At 46.1% G+C, this 16,379-nt stretch overlaps 1 protein-coding gene across 2 annotated transcripts in view; it reads left to right on the top strand.

The window, feature by feature from the left end:
• The window catches only part of ASAP2 (ArfGAP with SH3 domain, ankyrin repeat and PH domain 2), a 184,715-nt gene that overhangs the window by 106,912 nt on the left and 61,424 nt on the right, over positions 1-16,379 (top strand). For both annotated transcript variants that reach the window (XM_075923514.2, XM_075923513.2), the window contains exons 12-14: positions 5,903-5,990; positions 10,922-10,970; positions 11,082-11,248. In XM_075923514.2, coding sequence (XP_075779629.1) covers positions 5,903-5,990; positions 10,922-10,970; positions 11,082-11,248 — 304 coding nt within the window. The remainder of the gene's footprint in view (positions 1-5,902; positions 5,991-10,921; positions 10,971-11,081; positions 11,249-16,379) is intronic.

Genomic DNA, 16,379 nt, shown 5'->3' with positions numbered 1-16,379 from the left:
CACTGAAGTTTTCTGAGATTCACTGTGGGCCAGGACCACTACCAATTCACGGCCCTTCCCTTTGGTATTTCTACAGCCCCCTGGGTCTTCACCAAATGTATGGTGGTGGTGACCACCGAGCTCAAAAAATGGGAGTCCAAGTGTTCCCTTATTTGGATGATTGGCTCCTCTGGGGGCAGTTGGAAACCCAGGTGAGAGACCACATCGCCATAGTCCGCCAACTTTTTCAAGAACTGGGTCTTCTTTTAAACCTGGACAAATCCACTTTAACTCCTACCCAGACAATGTGACCCTGGATTCCTGGTCTCAGAGAGCCTCTCTACCCAGTTCCCACTTTATCACGCTACAGTCGGCGGTCAGGTTGCTCCAGAACTTTCCAGTGACCACGGTCCGGGCTTGCAAGCGTCTACTGGGCATCATGGCCTCCTGCACTTATGTAGTGCAACATGCCAGACTGCGCATGTGCCCGCTTCAGATGTGGCTATCCCGAGTCTACAACCCGGCCATCCACTCCTAGGACAGAGTGTTAACCGTCCCCGCTCCTGTCCTTCCTTGCACTGGAGTGGCGGACCCATCAGTTGGAAGTCTGCGCAGGGGTCCCATTCTCCCGGCCAGTCCCGTCCATCTGACTGGTCACAGACATATCGGACATGGGTTGGGGAGGCCGCCTGGGAGAGCTGCACATTCAAGGTATGTGGTCCCCCCGTGAAACTTCCCTGCATATCAACGTCAGGGAACTCAGGGCAGGCCGACTGGCTTGTGTGGTTTTCCTTCCCCACCTGAGGGGCAAGACTGTCCTCATCGTGTCAGACAACACAACAGCAGTAGCCTATATAAACAAGCAGGGTGGGGCTTGTTCACCTCGCCTGTGCTCAGAGACGATCAGCTTATGGGAACTCTGCATCAGGGTGGATATCCACCCGATGGCCTCATATCTCCCGGGCTCACAGAACGTCCTAGCGGACAGATTGAGCAGATTTTTTGCAAGCCACGAGTGGTCCGTGCGTTGGGATGTTGTGCAATCCATCTTCTGCGTGTGGGGGTTTCCCCATCTGGATCTGTTCGCCACAGGGCAGAACACGAAGTGCCCTCACTACTGTAGAGGAACTGTAGGTCTGGGTGGTGAAGCCTGCCCGAGCCCTGGGATATCAGGCCCGGGACTAGTGGGAGGGTTACAGGCCTCTCACATGAGAAGCCGAGGAGGGTCAAAAACCAATGCTGTCTGGGCCACACTGGGGCAATTAGAATTAACGATGCCCTGAACTCACTCACTTTCAGCAGGCCCCTGTGGACTAGTGGGAAGAGTGGGAAGGTGTATAGAAGGCCAGCGGAGGAGGAGAGTGTCCCCTAGGGACCTCGTCCCTGTCCCATGAGGGAGCAGTAGTGAGGGCACTTCGTGTTCTGCCCTGTGGCGAACAGATCCAGATGGGGAAACCTTGTGCACCTGCCCCAGAATCGGGCCCAAGCTCGTGATCAGGGCTCCCGGGCGCTTCCAGAACAGACGCCCACGGTGCCGAGTCGGCTCCTGGCCCAGCTGTTCCTGAGCTCAGCGCTGCACCCAAGCGTCATGGCGAACGGCCCCAAACGCCCTTCCTCCCACGCGGCAAGGGCCCATGGTGCCGGGCAGGCAGGGGCTGGGGGGCCAGGAGAGCCAGGAGGGCAGGGGCTGGGTGGCCGAGGGGGCAGGGACTGGGTGGACCAGGAGGGCAGGGGCTCGGGGGGACAAGGGGACAGGGGGGCCGGGAGGGCCAGGAGGGCAGGGGCTGGGGGGGACAAGGGGACAGGGGGGCTGAGAGGGTCAGGAGGGCAGGGACCGGAAGGGCCAGGAGGGCAGGGGCTGGGGGGCCGGAGCTCCGGGCTCACGCGTCTAGACCCAGCCGGCGGCAGAGACGCGCTGAGCCCGCCCACGAGCAGGAGGCTGACTCGAGTATAAGCCGAGGGGGCATTTTTCAGCACAAAAACTGTGCTGAAAAACTCGGCTTATACTCGAGTATATACGGTAGTCTTCAGAGGAAAAGAATAAGGGGGTTCTGTGAAGATGGTGCCAAGCTAGAGTTGTGTACCTGAACCTGACCTTCCAGGTGTAGTGTAGACCTGACCTGAGTCTATCTTCCATTAATCCACACTCAGCATGTACTTATAATGTTAGAGATTATGACTGACTTCTACTGCACTAAGCAGGGTGGAATGAGAGCTACTTCCATGTGTGCAGAAACAGCCAGCTTCTGGACCTGGTGCATCAGAAATCAAATCACCGTATCAGGAGCCTACCTTCCAGGGATGCAAAGTTTGCTTGCAGATTCCCTCAGCAGACATTTTGCAGTAGACCAGGACTGGGAGCTCTAGCACTTGGTACTGTGCAATATTTTTCACTCTATGGGGAACCGCTACCATGGATCTGTTTGCCTCTCAAGCAAACAGAAAATGGACCACATATTGCTCCAGAGGAGTCCTTCATCAGCATTCATAGATGATGCTTTGTTTCATTCTTGGTCAAATCACTTGAATTATACCTTCCCTCTGCTACTATTCCTGCTGAGTTTCAGTACTGAGAAGTGTCATCCTGATCCTGGATCCTTCTGGGCCAGAAAATTCTGGTTTCCCAACCTTGTATGCATGTCATCTCAACCATCAATCATCCTTCCAACATTTCCCAAACCCTAGACACAGTGGAATGGAAATGTGAGGGCATTGGGTGTCTCCATCAACTCCTTCCAAGTCCAGTTGCTGGCTATCAGTGCATATAATTTGCTTTTTTGGGACTACTTGACCAGTGTTCCCTATAAGCTGAGGGCCTAGGCTGCCACCCAAGAGAGATTCAAATGTGCCAATCTGATTAGCAGAGAGCTCACAGCGCCTTTAGCTGTCAGCATGTTTCTATTGGAGGTGTGTATTGCACATGCCTACTGCACATAGCAAAATTTATTCTGCGCATGGATGACAGAAATTAGAGGGAACATTGCTGCAGACAGATTCTCTTAGTACTCACGTGTCCCCACTTTAGCCTTTAGTTTCTTGCTTCATGTGGCCCCTTTCCATGAAGATTGCTTTTTTGTAGTCATCATCTTGGCTAGAAGTGTTGGTGAACTTGGAGCAGTGATGGCAGATCCTCTGTGTGATATACTGCATTAAGAATAAGGTTTCTTTGCATCTACTTCCCAAGTGTACCTTACAATAATTTCAGAATTTCACCTTAACCATTCGATTCACTTATCTATGTTTTTCCCAATACTGCATGATTTTTACCTGCAGAAAACAAAACCAGTCAGGAAGTTTCGGAGACTATTCATTGTAATAGCACTGTCAGAGGGTATGTCATCTCCACTCAGAGAATCTCCAAATGGATCTCTGGCTGCATTCTATTCTATCAGTTAGTTATCAAACCTGACTCACCTCCACTCCTCCAATGGGGTAGCAGTTCATTCCACCAGATTTCAAGCAACAACTATGGCATCTCTTCAGCAGTTCTCTCTCCTTGAGATCTGTAAAGCGGCCACATGGCGCTCTGTTCATACATTTCTCTGATGCAATATGCAGGCATAACCCAGAGTGGGATGCAGCTGGAGGCCACACTTCTTGAAGAACCTCCAGTTACAAGTAAATAACCTCCTCACACAATCCTGATTTTACAAAAATTTCAGTTTGTATATTGCAAAGTCTTATTTTTTATCAGATTACTGTTAAATTGATGACCATACTTATTGTTGTGACCTGTTAAGTTTTTTATCTATGTTTTATGAGTTATTCTATCCTTGCAGTTTTATTTACAAGATTATTTAAATAGATGACTAATTTCTGAGTTAGAGTCCACAGAAGCAGTAACTACCCATATTTAATTTGATTTCTGAAATAATTGCTCTAGAAAAATATAACTTGTTTTCATTTGTAGCAATGTATTTGATTCCTGGATTTCAGCGAGCAAATATGGTGTCCTCATATGTTGGAGAGAAAGGCAACTAACTATTTTATGAAGAAAGTTAATGTATTTATTTTTTTACACCTTGTTTGCCCTTTTACTTTTTAAAGGAAGACCTATTGTTGGATTTTACTTTTAATGAAACATGCCACTTCTATTGAAATAGAGCATCTCTTTCTGAAAATGCTGTTCCTTGGGCGCACATAATACTTTGGTTGCACTGCTTTCATGATTTTTTTTATAACTAGTTTTTTATCAAAAAAAAAAAGTATATGCTTATTTTTAGTGAGTGTTGTCGTGAACTGTTTAATCTTCTCAATGTGATTCTCTAATATATGGGAGAATAGATAATTTCTTGTTTCCAAAGAAACTATAGTTACAATTATAATAGAGCCACATTTTCCCTCCCTTTTGCCTTACTAAAAGTAGCAATGGGAATATTACTAGAATGGCAATGATTTCATTTGATTTGAAATAATCTAATGATTAAGGCAATTATTGCCTTTGTTGATGTTTCCGTCAGACAATTATTATGGTAAGTTAACCAAAAAGATGACTCATAAAATGGTACTAGACTCACTCTTTACAACTAGACTACAGGCAGTCCCCGGGTTACGTACAAGATAGGGACTGTAGGTTTGTTCTTAAGTTGAATCTGTATGTAAGTCGGAACTGGCGTCCAGATTCAGCCGCTGCTGAAACTGATCAGTTTCAACAGCGGCTGAATCTGGACGCCAGTTCTGACTTACATACAGATTCAACTTAAGAACCCCAGGCATCCCCAAGTCAGCTGCTGCTGAAACTGATCAGCGGCTGATTCCAGGAAGCCCGGGGCAGGGGCTTCCTGTAGTCAGCCACTGGTCAGTTTCAGCAGTGGCTGACTTGGGGATGCCTGGGGCAGAGCAGCTGGGGTGCTGCTGGGTTGGTCCAGTAGCGCCGCCGCTCCTCGGCGTTACTGGACCAACCCAGCAGCACCCAAGCTGCTCTGCCCCAGGCGTCCTGATTCAGCCGCTGCTGAATCTGACCAGCGGTGGCTGAATCAGGAGCCTGGGGCAGAACAGCTGGGGTGCTGCCCGGTTGGTCCAGTAGCGCCCAGAGCGGTCCGCGTGCTCCGCGGCTTTGCTCTGCTTTGCTCCCCCCCCCCCCCCCCCGGTCTACAGACCAGGGGGATGGGGGGGGGGGGGCAAAGCAGAGCCAAGCCGCGGAGCACGCTGACAGCCCAGACGCGTCTGGGCTGTCAGCTGATCGCGCGCTCCGTGGCTTGGCTCTGCTTGGCTCTGCTTCCGCCCCCCCCCCCCCGTCCCCCTGGTCTGCAGACCAGGGGGGGGGGACGGGGGGGGAAAGCAGAGCAAAGCCGCAGAGCACGCGGGCAGCGGACAGCGGGCCGCTCTGGGCGCTACTGGACCAGACGCTCTGGGCTGTCAGCTGGCCGGGCGCTCCGGCTTGGCTCTGCTTTGCCCCCCCCCTCCCCCCCCCGGGTCTGCAGACCAGGGGGACGGGGGGGGGGGGGCAAAGCAGAGCCAAGCCTCGGAGCGCGTGGGCAGCGGACAGCCCTGTCCGCTGCCCACGTGTTCCGCCTGCTTTGCTTCCTCTCCCTGGTCTGCTGGAGACCAGGGAGAGGAACCCCGTTCGTAACTGCGGATCCGACATAAGTCGGATCCGCGTAACTCGGGGACTGCCTGTACTCTCACTTCCATCCCACACCTGATTACACCCATTCTGTCACTAGGTAAGGGAGTCTAGGTTACATATTTGGGACCCAGAAAAAAATAAAATGTGTGTAAGTACTGCTGGCCCTACTCTTTTATATTGCCCCAAAAATATGGGTGATAAACAGTTTTGGAAACTTTGTGGTCATACTCAGATGTCTTGTAATAAAATAGTATGCTTAACTACAGACAGATTGTATCTACAGACAAGCAAACTTCTTAATCAGTATGCATCTTACTAAGGGATATTACTTTGTGTTTTTTATCTTTTAAATAGGCTAACCGACCTCCTGCAAAACTCAATCTGTTAACTTGCCAAGTGAAAACAAACCCAGAGGAGAAAAAATGTTTTGACCTCATATCACGTAGGTTTGTTGTTTAGTTCCTTAGGTCTTTACATCTAGTACACGTCCAAGATTCAGAGTGTTTCAGAAAATGTATTAATGATCATCTTTAAAATTTTAGTCTAATACATGTACAATATGTTACCGTTATGACATTCCATCTGTAAAGCTCTTCGCCTTTCATCTGTTTCTCATGTTTCTTACAAACTTGTTCATTAGCCAAACTATTCATGTTTAAACATGGGCTTGTTCCTTCATTTCCCATTATCTTACACCATCCTTCAGTGGGGTCACAGTGCTGAAGCAGTAATTACTATGTTTCCAAGGTCAGCTATGGTGTGCAGAGTAATTACTTCAATACAGACATAAGCAAAAGACTTAAAGCTGTGACAAAAAAATTCTGTATTAAATTAAAAGTATGTTAGTGTTTTTGGTGATCACAAAGAAAGTAAAGAAAAATCTCTCTCTATAAAAAAAAACGTTTCCTGTGGAATTACAGAGTGTTGTCCTCATGTCACTCTGTATCTCACAGCCTCTCCCTCCTCCATCAGCTGCCCTTACTCCTCCCTCTCTTCCTGATACTCCAGCAGGTCAGAGTGGCACCATCCCCCCTTGTGGGGGAGGGGGCATCAGAAATTGCACACCAGATCCCCTCGCCGGGGGGTGGGGAAGGGAGAGGAGCTATATGCTGTCCCCCTCATGGACCGGGAGCCACATACCCTCTCCCCTCGCGGGGGAGAGGGGAAGGGGCTGGGAGTCGAGAAGCCTACCCCCTCGTGGGGGGGACCGGGAGCCATGTACCATTCCCCCTCCCTGCACCCCCAGTCCCATCACACACACCCTCAGCCGAGACCTGTGCACCTCCAGCCCCCTCACTCACCACCCTGCCGAGATCTCGCGCTCCCAGCCTGCTCACTCACCACTTCTACTGAGATCCTGCACCCCTAGCCTGCTCCTGGCCCTTCTCCCCTGGCCAGACACCTTGCCCCCAGCCTACTCCTGCACTCTCCCCCCGGCCACACCTATTCCCAGAGAAAATGTGGTTGGAGAGCGTAGCAAGCAGAGGGCGCAGTACTTTTTAAATAATTGATTTGATTTGACTGCAAATGGTTAATTGTAAAGTGCCCAAATTAAAGATGATAAAAGATTTATATTCTAAAACCTATATTAGGATGAAATGTAATTGAATAGTGGAGTTTTCTCTTGTTTAAGTATCCTGAACATTTTTGTATTGCATTATTATCATAAATCCATGCAGTACATGCTACAACAATAGGCATGTATATACTATAAAATAAACAAGGGAGAAACTTACAGTTTTTCCTTTGTTATTTATTGGTAATGGCTTATATGTATATAGTGGACCAAATCTTTTGCAGGTTTAAGTGGGTGAAATGTTATTGAAATCAATGGATTGAAATCAATCCATTTACACCAGCAAAAATGACTTTCATATTCAGCTAAATCCCATTGAAATGTTAATTTTCTGTTTATAAAAAAACATAACGAATAGAATGAATCATAACATAGTAAAACCTTTATCCAGGACAGTAAGCGGGAAGGGGTGGGAAATGGAGTGGCTGACATAATGGAACAATCCATTGTAGATTTTCAACTTTTATATTTAGAATAGATAGAACTTTTCAGCTATATTAAATCTTTTAGGCCAATATCTCTGTTGCCGTCCTCAAAATAAAAATAGATTGTAATCTGTACAGTGTTACACTTGAATAATCCAGGGTCTCATTTTTAATAACTTGCTTTTCTGCCAGGAATGAAAACTGTTAACCCCTCCACAATTGGGTGCACCGTAGTAATTTTTGGTATTTTTGTTTTGTTTTTAAATCCAGTTCTTAACATGCTAAACTCCCCAATCATGCTGTTAATTATTAATTTATTATTATTATTATTATTATTATGCATCTGGATTATTTTATATCAGTGTGTGTCCTCTACTCCTATTTTTAGGATTTTGAAGAAAAACAGTCATGTTTAACTGCTGTACAGATTCTCAGTCAAGACCTAGCTACATACATAGAGTGGGCCCTGATTCTTCAATTTAGTCATAGATTCCTCTTTCCCTGCAGAACTCCACTGATTTCAAGTCACTGAGTGTTTTCAGGAACTCTAAAGTTCTGCTCACACAGAATTAATTGCTAATATTATAAATTGTATTTAAAAAGACAATTTTAAGGTAAAAACATCTCTGTAACTAAATTGTGGCATCAGTGGATAAAATTTCAAGAAGTGCCTATGTGATTTGGGAGCTTAGACTCATTTCCAAAAGTGACTTGAGTGTTTAGGAGCCTAAGTCCCATTGATTTTCAGTGAGGCTTAAATTCCTAAATCATGCAAGCACTTCAGAAAATTGTACTCTGTGGTTGTACAGTAAACTTCCGATAATCCGGCACCTTTAGGACACAGGGGGTGCTGGATTATCAGATATGCCGGACTATCAGAAGTGGGGGCTATGAGGGGTCTGGAGTGGGGTGGGAGGCGATGCCACCCCAGACCCCTCATAGCCCCCCCTTACGATAGTCCAGCTCTGCCCCAGGCATCCCTGATTCAGCTGCTGCTGGTCAGTTTCAGCAGCAGCTGAATCGGGGATGCCTGCACTAGAGCAGCTGGGGTGCTGCCGGGTTGGTCCCGCAGCGCCGAGGGGCGGCGCTACGGCACCAACCCAGCAGCACTCCAGCTGCTCTGTCCCAGGCGTTCCCAAGTCAGCCGCTGCTGAAACAGATTAGCGGCTGATTCCAGGAAGCCCGGGGCAGAGCAGCTGTACTGAAACTGACCAGCAGCGTCAGTTTCACCAGCAGGCTGAATCCCGACGCCTGGGGCAGAGCAGCTGGGGTGCTGCCAGGTTGGTCCCATAGCGCCGCCCCTCGGCGCTGCAGGACCAACCCGGCAGCACTCTAGCTGCTCTGCCACAGGAGTCCCCAAGAGCAGCTGGGGTGCTGCCGGGTTGGTCCCGCAGCTCCGAGGGGTAGCGCTACGAGACCAACCCAGCAGCACCTCAGCTGCTCTGCTCCCGGCTTCTCCGATTCAGCTGCTGGTCAATTTCAGCAGCAGCTGAATGGGGGAAGCCTGTCCGGCTGCCCCAGTACTTCCGGGTTCCTGATGGTGCCGGACCATCAGGAGTCCCGGAGCATTGGATGCCGGACTAATGGAGTTTTACTGTAATTTGTTTAGAAGTAAAATGTATTAATTATAAAGATTATTTGCTTCAGTCTTCAGTAAACATTGCACCCTTCCACACCTTTGCTCCTATTTTAGTGTCTTTCTCTTTTCTTTCCCTCAGCCTCCTAGAGTCTCTTTATTTTCCATTCTTTTCCAAAGTTGTATTTGCTGGTTGGCAATGGGTTTCAACAGCACTTATTGAACATAGCATTGACTTGGGTTTTTTTCTTTCAACTTTAAAAAGAGAAAAAAAAAGATTGGAAATTTAAAATTCAGTCTTCCATTTTTTATCTTTTTAAGTAAAAAGCAAACATGCCGAAGTGCTTATCTTAAGGAAGAGGCATAGCCTGAAAGGGATTCTCTCTTCTCTTTCCGTCCTTCACTTGGGTGTCCACTCTCCATAACTTTGACCCTGAACTTTGTTTCCATATCATTTGCTTGCAAAATTGTTTATCAGCACTCCTTCAGCATTGCTCAATCACACCACTGCCTCAGCTCAACTATTGATGCCATTTAAACTTTCATCTTCTCTCACTATATCTGTTGCAACTCCCTTTACTTTGGATTTCCAAGTCCTACTTCATCTGCTATCAGCACATGCAGACCATTGCTGTGGAACTTATCACCTATACAGAGAAGAGTAATCACCTCACAATTTCCTCTAATCATTCCACTGTTTCTCTTTATAGTAGGATCCAGTTAAAAAATGCATTCTTTGTTGTTAAAACCCTCTGCAGACTTGCTCCCCATCCTACTTTTCATATCTAGCACTTCTTTCTACCCTGTTTCTCACTAAGTACTGACTTCCTTTCTGTCCATTCACACAATCTCACCATCCTTGGCACGAGAGCCTTTTCCTCTACAGTGTCTCTCATCTGGAACAGCTTTTTCCTTATCTCTTTGCCTTGATGACTTTGCAACTCACATAAATGTCAGATGAAACTCTCTTTTCTGTTTCTTACTTTACTTACATAATTCATCTTCTCCTTTTAACTGTTTTTTTGGTTTGCATTAATTTTGTATTCTATATTAATTTTGTAAACTCATTGCATTTTTTCCAGAGACTTAGTCTATTGTAAACTTGTAAAATTATGGTAATTATGTTATAGTTATAGAAACACAGGGAAGTCCTTTTTATTTGATTTTTAAAAATATTTGCCCTTTTGTTGAAATTACTAGTATTTGCTCTTAGTGCAGATGTGAATTTTTGTGGGTTCTCCTGAAAACTTTCATAAAAGTCCATTAGGCCATTTTTGAGTTACCAAGGCAGGTGAATTTACTTAGAAAATTTTCAGGTCTTTTTAATGTGCTCCAATGACTACAATTTTGGTTTATTATTTGTTGCCCACATAAAACTTGCTATGGACTTGTCTTCACCGAGGACATGTTTAGATCTTTGAAAAAGTTATTATTTTATCCTGTGGCTTGGATGGTAAAGGCATAACCTCTAAATAATGAAGTCAGCTTCTAAAGGAAGGCAGCTGCTATTTAAAAAATGCAATAGGAAGGTGCAGTCAGGATAGCTTCTAAGCAAAGATGTTAATGTGTAAATTCATAATATGGATGAAATTCACCTCTGTCCAAAAGGACTTTTAAACCATTTAATGTCTTCTCATAGTGGTGAATGTCACCTGAATGTGATATTTTACCAGTTATTGCCCTCTCAATGGTGAGAAAAGAGGTCAGTAATCAATCGTAAGCAAATTACACAATTTCAGAGATCATATCTATATATTCAGTATTCAATATAGGGTCAATATATTATTGTTATGCAGATGACAGAACTTATCACTTTCAAGCAGAAGATGAACAAGAATGCCAAATGTGAGTTACTTTACTACTTTTGTTTCTAGTTTTGCTATTATACTGCTACATTTCATTAAACTTTAGAAGCTTTTAACATTTTGAACAGCAAAATATTGCTATTTCTTTTAGATGGACATCTGTGCTACAGAACAGCAAAGAAGAAGCTTTAAATAATGCATTCAAAGGTGATGATAACACAGGAGAAAATAATATTGTCCAAGAGCTGACAAAAGAAATTATAACAGAGGTTCAGAGGATGACAGGAAACGATGTGTGTTGTGACTGTGGAGCGCAAGGTGACTAAATTAAAATATTCCTTCAGTGCATTTCTAATTGGTAAAATTGTATTTCTGTTGAAAGTATTGAAGCTGTTGATTTATATTATTCCTTTTTCTCTTAAATTCAATTACACCCCTAGCAGATTATGCTTACAGTGTAATTATAGCAGTTCATTAAGATGGATTTGCTATATCCTATTATCAATTTTTAAAAGTATCAGTAAGCTTTATGGGCTGCTCTTACAGACTTTGGTAATTAGCCAAGTTTATGTTACTATTGACGCAGTAATTATACTACCGTGGATTATTATTGAGTTCACCGTTATATAATTTACATTATACTGTAAATTCAGTAAAACTGGATGTTATGCTAGGATACAGGATGACTCCGCTATACATCCAAAATGTTCCAAAAAACATGGATGTATAGCGAAATGATGTAAAGTGGGGAATTTTTTTTCCCATGTCTGACTTCCATTTGCACAAACTGGGAGGAGAGGGAAGGTTGCATGACAGAAGAGCAGAGAATGGGAGGACTTACAATCCATCAGTTCCTACAGGCATCAGTGACACTAGTGCAGAATCAACATATACTAGGGTGATTTATAGCAGGGATACCCTGTATTAACAAAGTTCTTAAACAATGTTTGTAATATTTATTTTTAATTGTTGGCTTCACTTTGTGAACTGGCCAGAAGATGATTCTGAAACTGTACCCTCATTTCAAAATAGTGCTCATTCTCGAGTGTTATTTACAATCTGTAATTTTTACTCTTGGTTGGCATTGTTAATCAGTGAAATTGTGTTCTAATCCTCTTTAAATTAGTTTTAAATTCCTGCTGTTGTCCACTTTCTCCTATTCAACATAGTCACTAAAGGAAGTACTGTTTTTTAGAGGGGGAGTATGAAGGGGGCTAGATACACTTAGCATTCTTTAAAACTTCTTTTAAATTGAACTAAATGCGAACTACCTGATTATAATAAAAACCCTATCAAGAATCTGATATGTAGGAGAGAATGCAGACAGAAGGCCAGCAGCAGAGTGGGGTTATCCTATTTATTGTACCCAATGTAGCGCATATGATTAACTGCCCTATGGACAGGTGGTGTATGTGTGCACTCCGTGCAAGGAGCTTCTAGCCCTCAGAGACTATGTACAGATTTTGGAGGCCAGGGTGGCTGAATTGGAGGAACTAAGGAAGGCAGAGAGATACACAGATGAACCTTTCTGGGGCACTGTAAAACTGTCTCACCTCCAGTCAGACAGCCCCTGTGCTGCTGAGGAAGGTGAAAGGCTCAGGGAAGGGGAACTTTTATCTAAAGCAGAGGGAAATGATCCTGTAGTTGTGTTGCCGGCACAAAGTGCCCGAGGGGGGGCAACAGCTGGGTTCGTTGCCCAGTGTGCGCACTCCAATAAGCACACCGGTGTGGAGAAGCAAAAAAAGTTTATCTGAACGTTCAAATAGGTGCGAGGAGACCAGACAACTCAAATCAAGCACACCAACGTAAGCAGTTTTCCCTCCTTATATACCCAGGTTGTTTACATGCAGGAATATAGTGAACTGTAGCGAGGTTCCCACGCTGGGACATGTTCCTCCTCCTCCCCCTTTACAGAAACACATCTGAATTCTTCTTCTATATTACTGATAGTAACTAAGCAACTTCAAGGTCTTGCTGTTTTGCTGTTCCCAGCTTTTAGTGAGCTAGAGAAGTTATGCTTGGGCGAGGGAAGGGGCGGAAGGGGGGGGGAAGAGGGCTTTTAGGGTGCTTGGGCCTAGAGCGGGGGGGCTTCATCGATCCTTGTGATCTTCCACTCCCCCGAGTTACCTAGGATCATGCCCAGTGACCCCAACAGTTGGGACCTTCCTTCCAGATCAGGCCTGGGCAAAATACAGCCCACGGGCCGGATCTGGCCCGCCAAGCCACCGGATCTGGCCGATGGAAGCAGTGGGAAGCCACAGGCAGGCTTCCCAGCTTGTGCCACAGCCCCGTGCGCTATGCAGAAACGCAGCTGCTGACTCTGTTTCTGTTTTGAAACTGGAGGGGAGAGGGAAAGTTTTAGGAGCTGCCCCGCCCGCAGCACATTCCCATTGGCTGGTTTCTATCAGAAACCAGCCAATGGGAGCTGCTTGTTGGAATAAGCAACAAGCTAAGAATAACCACGCCCCCTCTCCTCAGCTCAGTTATTCATGAAGCACATGGCCAGACAGGCAGGCTATGAAACATTTTAAGTTCTGCAGGCAGGCAGGCTACTTTGGCAGCTGACAAGTAAGTAAGTCTCTTAGCCACAGCCTGCTTCTGGCACCTCAGCTCTTTCCTGCTCCAACTCTCTGCCCCTCCCCTCCCCCACTCAACATACTCAAACCCTCTGTTCCCCTCTTACACCCATACCCCCTCTCAGATCTGGCACCCCAATCTCCTGCTCCAGATCACAATCCCCTCCTACCCAAACCCCTGCATTCCAGTCCCCTGCCCTAGGTCACAACTGCCTAAATTTTTTTGTGCATGGTCGCACAGGCGTGCAGCTTAGAAGGAATCCTGGTAAGGAGGAGAGAATGAAAGATGATAAAATTATGGGTAAGATCCATATGAGAAACTGTCCCATGAAAATGAGTGCCATTCAAACACATCAGGAAATGACAAACAGCTACATAATGATACATTTTTAAAGTGCTTATACACAAACGCTAGAAGTGCCTTGTATTTAAGGAGGATATTGATATAAAAGGCATCACAGAAACTTGGTGGAATGAGGACAATCAGTGGGGGACAGTCATACCAGGTTATAAAATATATTGGAAGAACAGAACAGGTCGTGCTGGTGGGTAGTGTTCCTGCTAAGATTTTCCATCCATGAGTGGAGCAAGTTTTGTCTCGTGCGCCAGTATTGATTGTCATGTCAGCTTGTTCGGATGTGTGCCACTGTGGCACTCATCACTAACTAACTAAACTAACTAACTATATATATAATCAGGGCTCGACAAATAATGCAATCTACTCACCCGTGGCAAGTAGAGTATAACCCGGAAGAGCCGGGTTTGGGCGATCTGCACATGTGCAGATTGCCGGACAGCGCAGCTGGTGAGCAGAGTTCGCTGCAGTTTGGCGAGCCCTGTATATAATTGTTATGGAAGAAATCCCCAATTACTGTGCAGATGCATTAGCTCCTGCCCCATCTTCTGCTCTGTTACACAGCTAGCACCCCGTCTCCTCCTCCACCTCCCACTGCTAGCCCCACAGCCCCAACTCTTGGCGGCAGCAGCCATCCGCCAGCTCCATGGCCCCAATCTCAGGCTGCAGCAGCTGCCTACCAGCCCCATGGCCCCAGCTCTTGGTGGCAGCAACTGCCCGCCAGTCCCATGGCCCCATTCCCAGGCGGCATTAGCCACCTGCCAGATGTGGCAGCCGCCTCCCAACATGACTTTGGTCCTGATGGCAGCCAGAGCAGCTGCCTCCCGCCATGGCCCTATTCCCCACTCACCCCACGGCCCTGGCCATGGGAGCAGCCATGCCACTCTCCTTCCAGGTCCAGGAAGGTGAGTGCTTCTGCACAGCTCTGCAAAGGAGGTGGGTGGATTTAGAAAAAAATTTCTGCACAGCTGCACACGCGCACATCATAGAACCCTGCTGGTGGGGGCGTGGAACCATACGTGAAAGAAAATGTAGACTCAAATGAAGTAAAAATCTTAAATGAACCAAAATGCTTCATAGAATCTGTATGGATAGTAATTCCATGCTCTAATAATAATAATATAGCAGTAGAGCTATATAAACCGACCATCTAACCAGATTAGTGATAGTGACTTTGAAATGCTAAGGGAGATTAGAGAGTCTGTAAAAATAAAAAACTCAATAATAGTGGGCAATTTCAACTATCCCCATATTGACTGGGTACACATGACCTCAGGACAGGATGTAGAGATCAAGTTTCTTTACACCTTAAATGACTCTTTGGAGCAGCTGGTTCTAGAACCCACAGTAGGAGATTTAGTCCTAAATGGAGCATAGGATTTGGTCCAAGAGGTAAATATAACTGGACTGCTTGGGAACAGTGACCATAATGTAATACAATTTAACATCCCCGTGGTGGGAAAAATGCTTCAGCGCACAACACTGTAGCATTTAATTTCAGAAAGGGGAACTACATAAAAATGAGGAGGTTAAACAGAAATTAAAAGGTACAGTGAGAAAAGTAAAATCCCTGCAAGCTATTTACCCTATTTATAAATGATTGGAAGAAAGGGGTAGACAGTGAGGTGGCAAAATTTGCAGATGATACTAAACTGCTCAAGATAGTTAAGAACAAAGCAGACTTTGAAGAGTTGCAGAAGGATCTCAGAAAGTTAGGTGATTGGGCAGCAAAATGGCAAATGAATTTTTAATGTTGACAAATACAAAGTAATGCCTATTAGGAATAATAGTTGCAACCAGGGCTGGCCCGAGCCATTTTGGCGGCCCGGGCGCTCAGCGCCACTCCCGGGTGCACGGCGCATGTGCGGGCCCGACCCCCTAGAATGCATGGGCCCACCCCTGGGGCGCACGGCATATGCGTGGGCCCGCCCCTGGGGTGCACGGTGCATGCACTGCCTGGCCATGGCTGCTGACACGCAGCCTAGGACCTGCCCCCAGGGCGCACGGCGCGTGTGCTGCCCAGCCTGGCCCGGCCACCGCTGCTGGTGCGCAGCCCAGGGCGGGCCGCACCTGGCCGTGCAGGGCCCCGCGGCCGTGGGGGGAAGGGCACAGCTGGCTGGTGCTGCAGGGATGGCTGGGGGCCAGGGCTGCTGGGGTGAGAGATGCTACAAAAGTTACAGAACTGTTTTGATCTTAAAAGTGGTTGATTTTCATTTGAAGAGTGGGAAATAGGAGAAAGAGAAGATTGTTGTTGAGAGATGATGAGTAGTAAGTAGGTAGGTAGAGAGAAACTCCTTTATGTCTCCTAAATTTTTTCTTGAGGGTCTTTTGTGTCATGGTGGACTATGTAGTTTTCATGTTACTGCTACTCAGAAAACAAACATAGGCAACTAGTGATAGAAATGTAGCCTTGTTAGTCTGGTGTAGCTGAAGCAAAATACAGGACTATGTAGCACTTTAAAGACTAACAAGATGGTTTATTAGATGATGAGCTTTCGTGGGACCCACTTCCTCAGAT

The sequence above is a fragment of the Pelodiscus sinensis genome, chromosome 3 (genome assembly GCF_052426305.1).
Source record: "Pelodiscus sinensis isolate ZL-2025 chromosome 3, ASM5242630v1, whole genome shotgun sequence".
Taxonomy (NCBI): Eukaryota; Metazoa; Chordata; order Testudines; family Trionychidae; genus Pelodiscus; species Pelodiscus sinensis.
This window is presented reverse-complemented; position numbering and strand designations above follow the sequence as displayed.